This window comes from Scardinius erythrophthalmus (genome assembly GCF_964197995.2).
Source record: "Scardinius erythrophthalmus genome assembly, chromosome: 23".
NCBI classification, from domain to species: Eukaryota; Metazoa; Chordata; class Actinopteri; order Cypriniformes; family Leuciscidae; genus Scardinius; species Scardinius erythrophthalmus.
The window spans coordinates 21,113,756-21,132,332 of record NC_138243.1 but is presented as its reverse complement, the minus strand read 5'-3'; the positions used below and the strand labels follow the sequence as shown (position 1 = coordinate 21,132,332).

At 38.3% G+C, this 18,577-nt stretch overlaps 1 protein-coding gene across 7 annotated transcripts in view; it reads left to right on the top strand.

The window, feature by feature from the left end:
* Positions 1 to 18,577, top strand: part of cux1a (cut-like homeobox 1a) — a 126,333-nt gene that overhangs the window by 45,886 nt on the left and 61,870 nt on the right. For all 7 annotated transcript variants that reach the window (XM_081353540.1, XM_081353541.1, XM_081353537.1 and 4 more), the window contains exon 3: positions 13,519 to 13,566. In XM_081353540.1, the coding sequence (XP_081209666.1) occupies positions 13,519 to 13,566 (48 nt within the window). The remainder of the gene's footprint in view (positions 1 to 13,518; positions 13,567 to 18,577) is intronic.

The window sequence follows — 18,577 nt, the reverse complement described above, 5'->3', positions numbered from 1 at the left end:
TTAATGAAAAAATTATTAAAATTAAGATACAATTGATACAAAACGAAATTCGTTTTAAAGAAAGGATTTGTACTTTCTGTTTTGAGGTCTCTGTGAAAGTTTGAAAGTCTTTTAGTGTTTTTTTTTTTAGAGCTCGCGTCCATAATGGAGAAAAAACAGAGCGCATGCCATTCATTCGTCAATAAACAGAAACCCGAGAAGGAAAAACTTACTAGTATTCCTCAGCTCGTATTCCTCGTATTCCTCATTATTCCTCACAGCGCTGCAAGACGGTGTAAGCAAGTAATGTTCTGAATAAACTTGTGTTTTAGTTTTCTCGAGCTGATGGGGGCGTTCACAGGATTGCGCGGATTACCTCAGCCATTTGCGTTTGAATAGCGCACGCTCTCCGTGGGCGGAGTCACATTACATTTGAATTAGCTCTAATTAGGTCGACTGGAATCGCTCTCTTTTAATACAGATTTCACAAGATGAGAATATTTGTTTTTTATATAAATTACTTCATTTAAAAGAAGAGATTTCAAGCTTCATAAAGACATATATCACTTGTATGTGTGAGAAGTATTCACTGAGTTATGGTTCATTTTCGGACGCGTTTCAGAATGGACTACACGGACAGAGAGAAGGCAGAACTCGCTTCGTGTTAATTTTTCTTTATTTGTCGAAAAGCACAACACTATGTTTTTATTGTGAGTATACACAAAAATAATACACATTTAACAGAATCGATTGATGTATGGAACTCCTATGGAAAATCAAAGTCAACAGAGTATTCATGAGTTTCTTTTACACTGATAAAAAAAAAGCGAGCTGGTATCGCCGGCGATACCGTCGACCTCAGGGGGTTAAAATCAAGAAATTTTTAACCCAGCCCTAGCCCTTAAACTTTTGGTGTGACATAAAAGATCTGGCATATTATCCTTTCCTATAGGCCCATTAAATCGTACCCTATTTTAGTAGTTTGCTTAACATGGGATATTTTAAGCACCCACATCCAGGGCCGCCTGACTAATGCGACAATCATTCCTGTCATCTCTTTATTTGGATGTGGCTGCCATATTTTTACCAGTGCTGAGTGACAATGGCCAAAGCGTGCTCAGATGTATGTACGTGGCTGCCCCTTTCCTTCACCCACCCTGCCCTGTGTCCGGGTCTCTGCCCGTCACTCCATCTGCCACCTGCGGTTGGAGGTGCCAACGCTACAGACCATTAGCACAGAGCAGGTCTGTATTTATAGCGCTTAACAGGCATGACTCAACAGCATCACTGTTTGCTTTTAGCTGTAATGGAATCTGCGCTTTGCCGAACACAGAAAACCCATTATTGTGTATGATAATATTGTTTCTGTCGATGGGCGAACCGGGACTGAAATTTCCACTGGACCGCTTGCACCTGCAGAAACCTTGTTTATAGTGAGAGAGAAATGGGCAGGCGAAGGTGTAAGTTAGTGTTAGTGTGTGTGTGTTTTTTTTTTTCTTTTCTTTTTTTTCTTCAGTGTGGAGCATTGACTGATGTCATTCCGGCCATGTGACTCTGCTGTTGGAGATGAGGTAATGGCTGTTGACGTTTACAGCTCCCCTTAATGAAAGACTGTGTAAAGTGTGATGGTTGTAACGGGACGTAAAACCAGCTAGTAAACCTCTAATGTCACGCAGGACTACATGACATAGACTCTCAGGTTTTAGCCTTTTCAGATGCTTTCCAGATGATTTTTTTTTTTCTGAATCGCAGTTGTGTTTTTGATGCAGTTTTGTTTAAATGGCAGAACGCGTAATAATCCATAAACTATACATATTTCGAATACCGTTTACCACTTCAGAGGACTTTGCGTTAGACCTTGCGTAACCTAGATATTCATATTAATTTTAAAACATTTAATATACATTGCAATTTGTTTTACATTTTATTTATAAATCTTTAAATATTTATATTTACATTTTTATATATATATATAAATATTAATAAATAACATTTTAAACACATTTTATAATGTATATTACATACTACATTTTATGAATAAATATTTACTGAATAATAATATTTTTAGTATATTATAATTATAATATTTAATATTATAACTTATTTCTATTTTATAATTAATATAATATTATATTTACGTGTACACTCATTTTTTTATTATAATTATGTAACATTTATTTAAAAAAAAGTGTGTGTGTATATATACATATATCACTTATTTATGGCTATGTTTGTGTGTCTAATGATGTGTCTGCAAGTGTATGGCAATTGCTAGTGTGTGACTGCACTGGGCCTCCCCCTTGCCAGTGTCCTCTGTTTCCCATTCCAGCCCTGATGAGTCAGAGTCTGTGAATGCAGCCGAGCGTACAGCAGCACAGTGACGTTAATGTGTTTACGCTCTGTGTGCTCCCTCTGCTACAGTGGGGCGCGCTGACCTCCACATACAGGCACAGTCTCAATTTTTCAAGCACACACAGTCTCTCCTCCTCAAAACAGACACAGTTTCTCCTTTACAAGCACAGTCTGTACTTTACATACTAACACTGTCTCTTTTACAAGCCAGTGCAGTTCATTTTTTACAGGCTAGCACAGTCTTTCCTAGAAAAAAATAACACAGGCTCTCGTCTTCAAACATACAGTTGTGTAAATTACAAGCTAACATCTCTTTTAAAAGCTAGCCAATTTTCTCCTTTTCAAACTATCACAGGCTGTCCTCTTCAAACAGAAACAATTTCTCCTTTTAAAGTCTACTTTACATGCTAACAGTCTGTTTTAAATCCTCTTGAAACAGGTACAGTCTCTCGTCACATTAACACTTTATTTTGATGGTCCCATTTGATCATTCTGTTGGCTAAAAGTAACTTTGCAACTACATGTCAACTAACTCTCGTTAAAGTGTTAGTCGACTGTCTGCTAAATATCTGCTAACTCTTTATTGTGATGGTCCTCTAACAGACATTCTATGCTGACTATAAGTAACTTCTAACCCTTACCCTGCCAGTCTGCTAATACTCTACTAATACTCTAATGAGAGTTAGTAGACATGTAGGTGCAAGGTTGCTTATGGTCAACAGGATGTGTTAAAGGGACCATCAAAATAAAATGAAACCCTAGTCAAAACGTTTTCTCATTTGTGGCTGCACACATTTTTATTTATTTTTTGCTCTTTTTTTTTCCTTGGAAATTTTAATTGTTTGCTTGTTTGTTGGACAAATATTTTGATTTATATATCGGAATGAAAATTTACAATACTAATATTGATGGCTGTCTTTTTCTTCATTTTCAAATGTTAAACCATCAAGCTTTTATTTAGGTGGAAATTTGCTAAAGACCCCTAAAGTTTCTTAGCCTGGTTAAAACCAGACCATTCTCAGTAGTAAGTAACTGAGTTATGGTCTGGCAAAGCTCCTTTAATAACTCATTTCCAAAGGGGCGTCACCAACGGACGTCGCTCAAATGCCTCTGGGCACAATTGGATAGACCTAAAACTCCTAAAACCAATCAGAGATCGTCATGTGTAAATCATATGTGTAAGTGCTGCGTCCCAATTCGCCTATGTTACACTACGCCATATGTACTCTTTTTGTGAAGAAAATGTATTTACTTTTGAATGTGTAGCAAAAAAAGTAGGCAACTTTGGGACATACTACTTCGTCATCTTTATCGGACGGATCTGTCGCGTACATCCCGTCACGTAAACTGCCCTGTCAATCATCTTGTCACAGTTAAAATCCTCTATTAAATCTAATTTAATTTCCTACCGTTTCGGAGAGAAATGTAGTAGCACGTTCATCTGCCAGTGGGTCTTTCATGGAGACTGTCCTCATGTGTTTGCAATTTGAATATAATGCATTTAAAAGTTGGTGTGCTTCACCAACGGACGTCGGAGTGGACGTTGCTCAAATGCCTCTGGGCGCGATAGGCTAGACCTAAAACCAATCAGAGCGATCGTCATGTGTAAAACCCAGCCTCAACGTTTCTGATTGGTGCCTTGATTTCTCGGCATGGGGAAATGGACTTGAATGAGCTCTTTGCCAGACTTACTTGCAAAGCAAATCTAAATTTGCCGGAAGTTGTCTGGGTTTTCCCAGGCTAAAAGTTTCTCTTTTGTTGACAACAGCTGGTTTATAAGCACTTGTCATTACAAGTTTGGGAAGATGGTTGGCACATGTGTTTCCAAATGCATGTTAAAAGTGTCTCAAACTCAAAGCACATGCAGAGATGAGTTTATTTGGAGAAGCATTTAGTGTGAACCGGCCACCATGAGACACTGAAAACAACGGATCATGAGCTGTATGCGTGCAAATTAACCCAGTGCCTCGCTTCACTCTGAAACACACAATGCATACTGTATGTTTATATAATTAAATCACAGCCTTTACAATTTGATAATCGTACAAAGTCATATCACGATTTGGGTTTTATTTCTATTAATCGTGCAGCCCTACTCTAATTTACAAGCTAATAAAGTCTATTTTCTTTAAACAGTCTTTCTTCAATCCCTCTTTTTACAAGCTAAAAGACTCTTTCCTTTTCAAACACAGTCTCGCATTATCAGACAACACAGTCTATCGTCTTCAAACGGATAGTTTCTCTTTTACAAGTGAACACAGTCTCTCCTCTCCACACAGACACGTTTCTTCCTTTTATATACAGCCTATTCTTTCCAACATGTGCGTTTCTCTTTTCCACAGTCACAATCCCACAATCCCTTCCAGGCACAGTCGCTCCCGTTCCTCCTGTCCACAGATTACATTGTCGTTCTCTGCACACAGAGCCCTGTTTTCTCTCCCCCGGTCTGAATGTCTGTTGAGAACAGACTTCAGTTTCACTTTATTCAGTAGTGGAGGGAGGGGGGACTTTGCACAGTTGTGGTCCCTCCTGTGAACAGCCATGGCTGTCAGTGAAACATTAAACTGATTTGTGGGTTGTGTGATTCTCCTGAGGGAGGTGGGCTGGCAGTCTTCCTGCAATTCTGTCCCTCAATCTCAATACTGATCTTAAATCAGTACGGTCTGAAAACCTATCCACTAAATTGATGTTTTATAATAAACAGCGAGTGTAGTTCACGCTCGGCGTCCAGACACTGTGAAACAGATGTCTTCTCAGCTGTAACAAATTGTTGTGTGTGTATATATTTATAGTCTTGGCGTACGATGGACCTCGTTCCATTTTTTTACTGAATGATCCTGGCTTGTGACGTGAATGTGCATTTAAGCGTGTTCTGAGTGTTTGTTCTACTGCTCTTAATTGTTTTACAGTGCACGCCACTCGGCTTTTTGTTACCCAATATGGTTAAATCTAGCAGATTCTTGCCGTACCCTGCCCATTCGTCCTCTGTTTATGTCCGTTTCTCTTTTATATGTCCTCTGAAATGTCTTTGTGTTTTCTGAGAGACACTTGCATCAGCCTCCTCCCACCACATGTTTTATTTGAGGTAATTTTCAGAGCCTGAGACCCCCTCCACCCTCTGACAGAATTACAAGGCAGAAATAATCGTGCAACATAAAACACTATTTAAAGTTTTCACAAGGTTCAGGCGAGCGGAGGGGGGCTGTTTCCATGGAATATGCTTTTAAGAGGAATGCTGACAATTATGCACCCTGAGTGGAAAAAGGCCTGAGACGCATATCTGGTAGGCACTTTTTTTTTTAGGCAACTCATTCCCATGTTTCGTCAGTAACGTTTGGTCCGCAGACCCACCGACCTAGTGTCCGAATCATTCCTTGAGCCCTTTGTAGTGCACTTTTTGAAATGTTGGCCATTTTGTAGTGTTATCCGAAAAGTAAACAGCATAGTGTACTATATAGTTCAGTCTTTTCTACCCATATACCCATAATGCATTTGTTATATAGTGTAGCTGATCTGTGTATATATATGTATGCATTCATCTATGGTGGATAAATGTTACTGATGTCTTCATTAATGCTTTAGGGGCAAATCGACACTCATTATTTGTCAAACACTATATAGGGAATAGTGAATCAGTGAACGATTTCAAATGCAGGACAAATGAATGAATAGTCACTGTGTAGAGTCACTGTCAATGAATGACCACATGTTTCACTTCAAGCTGTGTCCATAATTGCAAAATGACCTTTTTGACACAAGAGTGGTGATGTAAAGATGAACCAAATATGAAAAAATGCAAACAAACAGCATCATGTGGACAAGGGGGCAGGAAAGATGTCCACTCATTCGCTATGAGACGGTTTCATCACCAGATAGAGGCTGCCCTGCATTCCTCTGAGGCAGAAGGCCATGTCTTTCTCCCTTTTTTCACCATCCCCCCTTTTCCTCTTTCATTTCCCTTCTTTCATCCCTCTCTCCCTCTGATCTGCATGGCCGCATCTCAGGTTTTTCTCCTGAAGCAATCTCTATAAATAGACCTTCAATAGCTGCTGCCTAACAAACCTGCTCATCAGAACTAATTGCTAAAGAAAAGTTCTTTTTTTCCCCAGCTTTCTTTGCATTAACTCTTTCCTCCTCTACGATGGCCTGTGAGATCACAAATAAAGAAGGCTTTCTAGGACACTTTGTGAAAATATTCTTTGATGTTTGAGATGAAAAGGGTCCTTTTTTAATCTATATGTTATTTATATTATAAAATTATTTATTGCATTTTAACATAATTTATAATGTATATATATATATATATATATATATATATATGATCTTATAAAATGTTCTATAATATTTCTAGAATATTTCTATCTATAATATAATATATGTTCTATTCAGTGTTGTTATCGTTAACTTAAACTATTTAAAAAGTTCATTTAAAAAAGTTAAAATAATATCTAAAATTACTAAAACTAAAATTTTTAAATTAAGAGAAAAAAAACTAAAAGTAAGAAAAATGACAACAAAACATTAAAATGAAAATTGGAAATATAAAAATAAAAGCTTATTAAAATATTAATAAGCGCTATAATAGTATATCAATACTAATAAAATGACATATATTATATTATATTATATTACTATATTTCAGCCTTTGGAGATTTGGAGTATTTGTGATGTTTGTGGTGTGTATTATTAAAGGTGGGTGGGGGGGAGGGATTGTGATTGATAGCCTCCATCAAGAGAGTGTGTGTCTGAGAGGCCGGCCGGTCCTAGATCACAGCGTCTTTGTTTGGGGGTCTGTCTGACAGTTCCGTGACCTCATTACCAGACCAGCGTCTGGGGGCATTCATCTCGTGGGGGCCAACGGGGGCCCCCAACCCCTATCCATTCTTGATTTTCTCTCTATTTCTCATTTTATCCTACTGTAACAACTCCTATTTATATAGTTATGCTACACACAACCCCTTCTCATGTTTATGTGTGGTTAAGAGAGCGTGTAAGTTTTAAGGTGGAGCTGAAATTGGTCTGAATGCAATGGGGGTCTGTTCTACGTCTGCTTTAATTGACTGTGACCTTAAGGGTGTGGGAGCATGGAATAGGGGACACTGACACGCCCACGCGCAGACATGCGTGCACAGCTGCGCACACAGACAGACACACACACACACACACACACACAAGCTTGGGTGCAATAGGTAAGCACTGATGCCCTAAATTTGCATACACTATATAGTCTTGTTAATGTAAGAATAACTATCACCATTGCTCATGTTAAAAGGTTGTTCAAATCCCTAACCATAAATATAACTTTAGAACATAGTGATTAGACTTATCACTTATCGCACCTATCCACGGGCACAGCCATTTTTAACTTGAATGTGCGAGGCTTCTGGCATCAAGCTTCTAGTTATTTTACCTGTACAAAAAGAGTCTGTCATGTTGCTTTATATTGCGAACTTGTATTTTTGATATCTCATTATTTAAACGTATTATCATAATCATAAACACACTGGTTTGGAGCACAGATGGTTGTGCTGTTTACCGCACTTTTTAACTCTTCTAGTTATTTACCTATAGCGGCTAATGAATTGGAAGTCTCAGCTCAATTTATTTAGCACTTTTAAAAAATCGAGGGTTTACCAAAGTGCTGTACAAGCAATAATTCAAATAAAACAATAACATAACAAAAAGCAAGAACATTAAAACACAACAAGATCACACATTCACAGAATATAGCTTATTTGTATGATGCAAGGTGGATAGACAGGTGTTGGGCAAGGAATGGGCAAACTAATCCTATAGACTTGCATTAGAGGAAGAACACAAGCCATAAATACCACTGAGGATATCCTAGCAATACCCTGGCAACCACCCTGAAAGCCCTAGCAACTACATAGCAACACCCTGGCAACCACTAAGAGCAGCCTAGAGTTTTAGCAGGTTTTGCACTATGAAAAGTTGAGTGGTGCTTTCATATTTTCTTTAGAAACTGTGAAAGTGTTTTCATATTCATCCTATTGTTTTCTTTTGTTTCCATCCTGTTCCGAAAGCTGAGCAGGGGTTCAGCACCGAACCACTGATAGGTACCTTTCTTTTTTTCGTTTTTTACATGAAGAACATGGAAAATATCTGATTCTACAGATTCTTGCACAGAAGCTGACGATGCACTTTGGTATCAGCCACCTTCAGTAAAATGCCACAGTTCTTTTTCCTGAAGAATGTTTGGAAGTATGTGTGTGTTCTATAATGGAGGCACAGCGGCCTTCCTCTTATCAGTGTAACTCTCCTTTCATCCATCATGGCTGCTCTCTGCTGTCTATGCATGAGTGTGCGTGTGTGTGCTTTTGAATAACGAGCAGGGTGATGCTCTTGGACTTTGTTGAATGGAGATTCTACATCCAGAAGGCAGCAAAAGACAAGAGAAGACATCCAGTGGACAGGCGATACCATGTGCTTTCCTGTTTCCACCATTTCCAGCGCTGGATTTAGTGAGATTTATGATTCACAGAACAGGCCGGTAGCCATTTTCCAGGAGAGTCCAAAACATAAAACTAGATTCACTGAGCTGAACATTATTTCATTATTTCATTACTGTTGTATAATCTCATACTACAGCTTCTATCTTACGGAAAATGCTGGATTTAAGAATCTGCCCCACAAAATTCAGTAAAAATTATGAGTGCCTGCAAGTGATGACTTTACAAAGCATGTTCATGTATTAAGTATTTTGGCAAGTCATGTTTTCTGCACTCAAAATAGTGTATTCTCTGTTTTAGTTAACCCATTTTACCATTTCCAAATTCAGAATTTCAGAGATTTTCCACAGTAATCTGTATGGTAAATGTGGAAGAAGCATGCAGTTTCTTTTGTGGACCTAGATGTAACTCAGCCTATGTGTCTCAAAAATATTTCCATTTAATGGAGGCATAAAAGCAACATACATTTGTGCCAGAATAGATTTTGATCTGTGTCTGTATAAAGAGAATATACATGAGGAGGATTTAGGAAAATTATGGGTGTCCATCATTTTGTTAAATCCTCCTAGTGTATATTCTCTCGGTCAATCAGATACGATTAAACCGATCTGTTGATCACCGTACCTACCAAGCTTAGATGGTATTACGGCAGACACCAGAAGCTTAAAACATGCCTGGCCTGGTTCCACTAAGGCAGTGCCACCGCAGATGCCAGCGTGCCAGGACCAGTTGGCATGTGATGCTCTATATAATGGAGTGAGTGGGAGGAGGGAGAGGCTCACGTTGATGGTAAATAATTCACCAGGCTGGCACATGCAGCTGTGTAATCTGCCAAACTGGTGGGTTTAAAGATGCATCGTGCTAGAGGAGGGGACGGCTTTCAGGGACTTTAGGTGGATCTGGATTTGGGGACACTGCAGAACATGTTTCTGCTGGTTGATTGAGTACGGCGCCACTCACGAGCCCCCCAACGGATGTGATCATTGCTCAAAACTCTTTTGCTCAGAGAGAAAGATCTGTTTCTCTGTTTTTGCAGGTAGCTTTCCAGTGGTTGACAGATAATTATGTATTTTTTCTATTTATTTATTTATTATATTTTCTGATGACGGGTATTGATATTAATAATACTATCAATAGCTGATATACAATGCTGATCAGGGGTCAGAAATTAACTAGGACTTTGAGCAGAAGTGTGTTGATTTATTTGAAAATTATTGAACTTTACCAGATATCTATAATTGAGTCGAGTGTTAAATATAACACTAATAGGAAGGGGCTTATGATTGAAATATTTGTAATCAATATTAAAATATATATATTTTTTAATTTGAAATATTTGCCTTAATTTAATTTGATCACAATATAGGTCATATAAGCAAATCCAATTTAATTATAACAGAATGTATCAATATTTACTCAAATTAACTAATTATTCCAAATCAGAATTGCATGCATGCATGATATCATCTGATGCTGATAATCGGATAATATTTGATTCATTGCTTGACAATCTCTATAATTAATTTCCCTTTTCAGTCATCCATGAGGTGCAGTTTGCCTGCATGGGTTTTGCTCGTTCAGCTGTTAAGCTTCCGTCACGTCATGTTTTGACCTCACCGTCTCTTTCCGTGCCGCAGTAGTCCGACAGATTGTGTTTCCGTCTTCAAGACCCCTCTGGATTTAACAACGACTTGCACATGCTCGAACTTGGCTCAGTTCCTGGAGATTTACTTTTATTGCAAGCTTTTTATCCATTCGCTAACAATATAAATGTATTTTTATGCACTGCTGTCTGCGAAGAAACGCTGGCAGATTGCATCTGCAGAGAAAGATGGGAGTACGAGAATACCGCTCAAGGCGGGCAGGGGAACTCTCTTTTGGCCAGGCCCCGAGTATTATGTTGAAACCAGATGTTGAGAGATGTTTCCTCCTGGTCACGTGGGCCCCTCTGGTGCGGCACTTACATAAATGTCATCTGTACAGTAGCCAGTGCGGGCGGGAGAGCGGGAACGGAGGCCCAGCTGCTCGCTCTGGGAAGATGAAGAGTGCAGTGGGGTCAAAGCTACCCTCCACCACTTCTGTCTGCTCTCTGCCAGCGCTCGTTCTCTCCAAACATGAGTGAGACATGCAGACGTCAGCTAGTTGCGGGAATCTTGCTTTGTCATTGTGTTACCTGCTCATCACGATCAACCTTGCTGACATGTTGTGTGTATACACTACTTGACACTAGCAGTCAACATGTTTTTTTCACTGACAGGTAAAGATTTACTATCGATACTAGATCAATGGTTTGGACCACAGATGGTTGTTCTATTTACTGCACTTTTTAATTCAATTTATTTAACTATAGCGGCTAATGAATTGAAAGTATCACACATTCACAGAAAAAATCTTATTTCTATAATGCAAGGTGGATAGACAGGTGTTGGGCAAGAAATGGGCAAATTAATCCTATAGACTTATAAGAGGAAGAGCCCAAGCCGTAAATGCCACTGAGGACACCCTAGCAATACCCTGGCAACCACCCTGAAAGCCCTAGCAATTACATAGCAACACCCTGGTAACCACTCTGAAAGTCCTAGCAACAACATAGCAACACCCTGGCAACCACTTAGAGCAGCCTAGAAGTGTTTTCATATTCATTCTATTGTTTTCTTTTGTTTCCATCCTGTTGCGAATGCTGAGCAGGGGTTCAGCACCGAACCACTGATAGGTACCTTTCTTTTTCCGTTTTTACAAGAACCTGGAAAATATCTGATTCTACAGATTCTAGCAGTCAAAATGTTTTTTTCAGTGTCAGGTAATGATTTACTTTCGATACTAGATCAATGGTATTGTACCGAAACCAAAATTTTGGTATTGATGATGTCTTAAGAGCAGGCTGGCTGATAGGCAATATATCATTTTAGCGGTGTTTGCTGTTTTTTGCCCCGAACGGCACCTTCCAGGCAGCGAGGGGATGGGTAGGTTTAAGGTTGAGGGTAGGGTTAGCTGCCTCTAAGGAGCCATTGGGGGCTTAAAACACCATCGAGCCATTTTAGCAAAACATTACAGTAAATGGTGTGTTCACACCTTTGTAAATTTGCATAATATTTACTCAAAATATTTTCAACAAATTTGAAAAACCCTCCCATTCAAATGAGAGGTTTGGCCACTTATACCTTACATTTATTATTTCACCACCCATTTATATAATAACACACACATACAAAGTATAATTACCAAAAAATTGTCAAGCTATCTTAAATTTAGTTTTTTATCTTGTATTTGAGCATATCTTTTAAGTAGCTACCTTTTTTGTTTTGCTTTTTTACTTTGTGGTCTAACTAATGCATATAGATCATGCAAAAGTATTTTCTCTTAAATTAGTCAAATATTTCATAATTTTATTTATAAATCTGATACACTGATCATTACTCAACTCTTAGACCACAGACAAAACCATAAAGAAGGTTGGAGTGGACGGACTAAGGAGGAGGATTTTTTGCTACTTTTCCTGTAAAATACAATTCTGTGTTGCCCATTATATTAAATATATCTGCTATGGCGACTCCTACACTGCTAATGAAACGCGAGCAGCTTCGGTAATGATGTGTATATCTTTATGCCGCAGTGGCGTAATGGCCTGCGTCCTGGCGATTACAGCACTCAGGGCGCCGTTTTATTCGGCCCCAGCGCTCAGTAATGTGTTTGTGCGTGGTAGGCATTCCTATACTGACTTTTAATGTGAGGGCTTTTTGTCCGGCTGGGAGATTTATTCACAGCCGTGTGTAATGTCATTTCATGTTGAAACACCCACCCTATGTTCAAATGAAAGAGGCATTGATGTTCATCTTAATCTGATATACTTTAATACCACGGCATCAAAATTACTCGACTGTAAGGGCCTGCAAGAGGAGGGAGGTGCGCTGCCATGCAAAACTTGAAACAAAGACACGGTTTGTTTTCCAGAAGCAGATTTTTTTTTTATTTCTCTTTATGATTCTTCTTTTTTTTTAATGAAAATTTCATATCACTCAGAAATGTGAGCTGAAAAGCAACTCATTCATCTGTAACTTTATGACAAGATGATATAGTAATAGACTACAGTTGTAAATCTTTCTTTAGAACTAATTATGTAATTTATTCGCATAGACTGCACAGCTGTAGCGCACATATACATGCATGTGGCGCTACACTTTGCTTTTTATTCTCGTTGTTTTTGCATGAGCGGTTTTTTGCAGCAGAGAGGACTGAGTCATGGAGAACTCATGCAAGGGAAAAACAAGGACATATCAGGAGAGAGAAAGAGAGAGAGAGAGTACGGATGCATACATATACACTCCTTAAAGCAAATACTGTCCATTGCCCATAGTCAGGAGCAGCACAAGGTGATACTCTTTTGTGTGAGAGAGCATTTGTGCGTGTGCAATGCGCATACACTTGGGCACGCACTTGCTGTGTGTGTTTTTTTCCCCCTCTTTTGAAGAGAACAAACCCAGCCCTCGGACATTTGATAAATTAAGATATCCATTTGAATACATTTTGTGTATTCCCCCCCCCACCCTCCCCCCCCTACCCTTTTCCCCCCCTCCATCTACGATCAGATGCCTGGCATTGACTGCTCTCAATATCCTGAGTTCCACAAATGCTACATTGTCTATCAAATTCTCTATTTTTTTTTTCAATGTAAAATAATCGTTCTTATAGTTCTAATGTCTGTTTTTTTCTATTGCAGGATTTGCGTAAACAGATAGCTCCTTTGCTGAAAGGCTTTCAAGCAGAGGTGAGTTGTCTTCCTAAACTTTTTACTCGTATTTATTATCATAAACTCTTAAAGATGATGTGTGTATTTTTTTTTTTTATAATTTTTTTTTTTTATGTATAAATGCTTACTTTTATCCCCAAAACAGCTGTAAGTAAGTGTTTCTCTTGAAAAGTGTAAATACTGTGGCTCTTAGGCTCTATGAAAACATTCATCTGTTTGTTTTAGCCCCTCAACCTGCCCAACAACAGTGGCATTGGTTCAACCAATGGTGTGAGTTTGAGGGCGGCACTATTTGTTTGACCAGCCAATTGCAGGGGCGAGTGCTCAGGGAAACATGTTTGAAAACAGTCCTCAGTGGTAGTGGTGCAGAAAATAGATTTGTGCTTTAAAAATAATGGTTCAAATTGTGTGAATTGTGTGTGTGTGTGTATACAGTATATCATTTTGAGAACCTTGTTATTCTTTAGTTTGTTTTTAGAATTTTTTGGTGGGCTTTCTTAAAGACCCCCCAAATCCAATGTGTGGATCTGAACCTGCATTATAAAATCAATAACTTGCCTCAAACTTTTTGAGTTTTTGGTATTATTCATAATTAATTCCTGAAACATGCTAAAGACACTGGTTTACACCAGAATATTGTGTGGTGGAATACTGGAAATATATCTAAAATAATTATATAGAGCAGGGATGTTCAATCCTGCTCTGGGAAGGCCAGTGTCCTGTCCAGTGCAAATTTTTAGCTTCAACACACTTGCTTGAAAGTTTCTAGTGAGTCTAAAGACCTTTATTAGCTGGTTCAGGTGTGTTTAATATGGTTGGAGCTAAGCTCTGCAGGACAGTGGCCTTCCAGAAACAGGTTTGGAAACCCCTGATATAGGCTTTATATTCACAGATATATAGGTATTATTGGAATGATTTTATTTGATGTTAATTGACTATTTTATTTTATTCAAAGTATTCTTTGATTTTAGCATATAATGTTTCCAAAATACATTGTATTCTTCGAGTCATATTCCTAGGAAAAAAATAGCAATAGTTTCAGTTGTTTAATCAATACAGTGTGACAGAGCTGCTCAGCTAGCGGTCAGAGAGCACTACTGTTCAACTCTCCTTATGGCTTAACACAGCAAATATGACAAATATGAAATATGTGTATATCATGCTCTCACCAATTAATCTCACAACCTTCCTTGTAAGGAACGAGAGGGAAAAGACCTGTTTGCTTAACTCGTCGTCACAGACCAGGTGGAAGATGGCCTTCTCTGGTCTGATTATAGTCTTGACGGGCTAAAAAGCCCACCTGATTTCACAACAGTGCTTATTATGTGACAGTTTGTTTTTCTTGTTCTTGTTATTTGAGGCCTGCTTGTGTTGTACAAAGCCTCCATATTTTGTCAGCATCTAATCAGATCAGACAGTTTTGATACGTTCTAGCTGTTTGCTCTCCTGCTCTTTTATTTCCGTCCGTCGGATGAGAGCGAAATCCTAATGATGTTTTCGCTCCATTGTGTCAGGTAAGTCTATTTGTTCATGGCCGAGCCAGAATGATGGACTCCTGAGTTTCACATCTCAGAGGTAGAGAGAATCTTTTGGGTTTTTTGGGTTAACCTTAAGGCATAAATGAGATTTTCTTTTGGACGCTCTGGTAATCAGTAACAATATTATGTAGAACGACTATGGCTCTATTCTTGCATCAAGTCTTTTTTTTTTACTTTGCTAAATAAAATTCAAAAAGATTTTAATTAGATCAGTGGTTCTCAACTGGTGGGTCACATATCTTTCCAACAACAATCTGTCTTTTTCTCTTTCTCTCTATGTGTGTGTGTCTGTGTAGATAGATAGATGCACACATGGATTTAACAGATATTACAGATCAATTTTCTGTGATGCACCAGTTTTATATATATAAAAAAAAACTATTATATACGTTATTGTTGGTCTTTACACTACACTTAAAATTTTGCTGTGAATTGTTGGCAAAAATTCACAAAAGCGTTTATAATTTTACAAGCACACCAATATTGCAATAGTAAAGTTTATCACATTTAATAATTGAGTTTTGTTTTGAGCCCTACCTTCTTAAAACATTCTTTACTTTAATTAAGGTCTATTTTAGTCCAATACAGGCTGTTACACCTAATGTTCCTTGATAATTCAGTCAATTAGTTGTACTGTTGCGCGATATCAAACCGAGTTTGATTAGGTTGAATAACCCGCTGTGCTGAACTCGATTGTTAGGGTTTCTCAATCTCTTAGTTACCAGCAACTCAAGTGTGAGAGCTTTGAAGTGTTTCCTGCTCTTCTATGCTAATAATGTTAAATTATCTGAAAAGATATTCATAAAATAGCTGTGCTTTTAAACAATAGGCCTTTCACAGGATTATTTTTTGAGGTTTGTAAAGTATTTAACGGCAGGTTCAAAATAACTCTTTGGCTCTATTTATGTTGTACAGGCTCAGTTCCAGAGGGGTCTGGCCCACCCAATCATGAGTTTAGCCCACCCTCTTTTATAGAAGATACAGTAATTGTCATAATACCATAATGCTGAATAATATTTACATGACACCCAGTTACTTCAAAATATTTTTTTATTTGAATTTTATTTTATTTTTATCAAAAACATTTTTTTTGTGTGCAATATTAAAATAGTGTGTGTCCAAAAATAAATGACCATGTCCAAAAATGTGATTGTACTTTTTGTAGCACTGCTGGACTGATTTAAAAGAATTTTATACCTCTTTAATCAGTTACTGACTTTGTCAATTCCAGACCAGATTTTTTTTGCCTGTTTTTCCAGGCTGTGTTTTTTTCCATCCATTCCCCCCCCCCCCCCCCAAAAAAAAAAAAAAACCATCACTGGCACTGTTATGTTGGAAAAAGGGTGACTTTGACGTTCCAATTTCCCTCAATAATTTTCTGCTCCTTTTTCGCTATTCTGTCTAACGAAGTGGCAAAACAGTCCAAAAATAATAAAAGAGAAGGAAAGTGAGAAGTATGTGTCAATTTTCCTTTCCTTTGACCTCAAAAGCACTTCCACTATCCGTTAAATTATATTTCTGTATATGTAATGCAGCGTTTGACGGCCTTCAGCAGCACCTTGCATTAAGAGGCTGTCGAGGAGCTCGAAGCGCAGTGAGACACGGCCGTATGTAACTTTGATGAAGTGAGGGCTGTGAGTAGTGGCTCCCTGTTCTCCTCTCATGAGTCAGTACCTCTGGCTAACTGCTCCATTATAGCTCATTGTGGTTTCGGAGCTGTGTTCTCGAGGACTAGCCTGTCATTAACTGAGGTAGTCGCCCCACTTCAAATCTCTGCTTGGTTAAATTTAAATCCCTATCCCACCACTATAACAGCGAAACCGTTTTAAACCGCCTATTATTTTTCATCGAGAAATATTTCCTTATTGACAGTGCCTGACCTCGACAAAAACGGCTTGACTGCTCCGACCAGAAATGGGCATTTTTTGGGGCATTTTTTTCAGGCGTCAGCTATTTGACGATAATTGGCGGGAGGGATGGGTTCGCTTGTGTTTTGTCTTGTCAGTCTGACCGTCCATTAAATCTTAAAATAGACAAAGAGACTTCAATTTTACAGCACCAATTTAAAAAAAAAAAAAAGATAGAGCACATATATAATTCATAATGGCAGACAGACCAATGAATACAGCCGTTTGCAATGGGTGAATGATTTTTTCTGTTTAATTTCTATCTTCCGTTTTCCTGTAACGGTGGGTTTGTTAAAATAGCACGTTTGAGTCAGACCGACGCAGATCTCTTGGGTCAGCGCAGAGTCCTTACCACATGTCATTTTTTTCATTCTAGAGAGCGAGAGCCTCCTCTTTTCCTGTCAGGAAATGAGAGTACAATAGGGAGCTGTACATAGCACGCGGCTGGGGCCCTGTTTGGGGTTGCACACACACGTGTAAATTGTGTAAATTATAGACTTGGGGGAGGGGGGGGGTCCCCTCTAATAATTGTAAAGAATTTTTTGTTTTTGCTCATTTATAGCCACAAGCCATAAGTTACAGATGTTCGAGAAGACTTGCTGTATAATAGCTTCCAGCCTCAAATTTTAATTATTTATTCTTTTTTTGAGAGGGTACTTGAGGTGATCCTTGTTCACTTGGTGCCCTAGGCGAGATAAGACATGACCAAAGGAGAGCACATTTTGAGTGGTATAGCTAGTGGTCATTTTTATTTTTTATTTTGTTTTATTAAATTTTTATTTGCTTTGCTTAGTTTTTTTTTTTTTTTTTTGATTGACTTTTACTCTTTTGTGGTCCTGTCTCACTTGGTACCCTAGACAAGATAAGTCACGTCCAAAGAAAACTTAACTTTAACAGTTATTGTTAACTTTTTAAGTAGTATAGCAAGTTTTGCACCAAATTTTTTTTTTTCATTTTTTTTTTTCTGTTCATTTTTTTTTGTCGTTGCAATTACAATTATTTTATTTAAATTATTTTATTGTATGTTTGACATTACATTCACTGTTTTAACACACATTCACACTGTATTTTAGTGGTCCTTAATTCAGATTTAATTGGCGATTCAGTATGCTATGTGAAAACTGCTCAAATAGTTTGGACTCCTAGAGTGTATGTTCAGTTCAATGTTATTGTGCCTTTTTTAAGCGCAAGAAAAAAGCCCCCATTTAGCTTCTTATCTCAAGCTTCATTTTGATAATAAATAATTGTCATTACTAAGTGGAAAATTCAACATTCTGAAAGAAAGAGTGCACGACGGAGAGAGGGAGAGAGTAAGTTGACCCGCGAGTAAATATCTCTGTGAAGACAGCTAATCACTCTGGCAGCCGTTTACCGAGAGCCATGGAAGTTCTACAAATTTGGAAGTCAGTATTGATTTGACGTAATTGTGCACTAATTTTAGTGGGCCGGAGTCTGCAGATGCTGAACATTGCTAAGTGCTGAGGAGAGAGGAGGTTAGTGGCAGCTCAGATAAATGAGTTCGGGTCCAGTGGTGGATGAATCTGAATTGTCTATATATGCATGCAAACAAAGTAAGTGTATGTG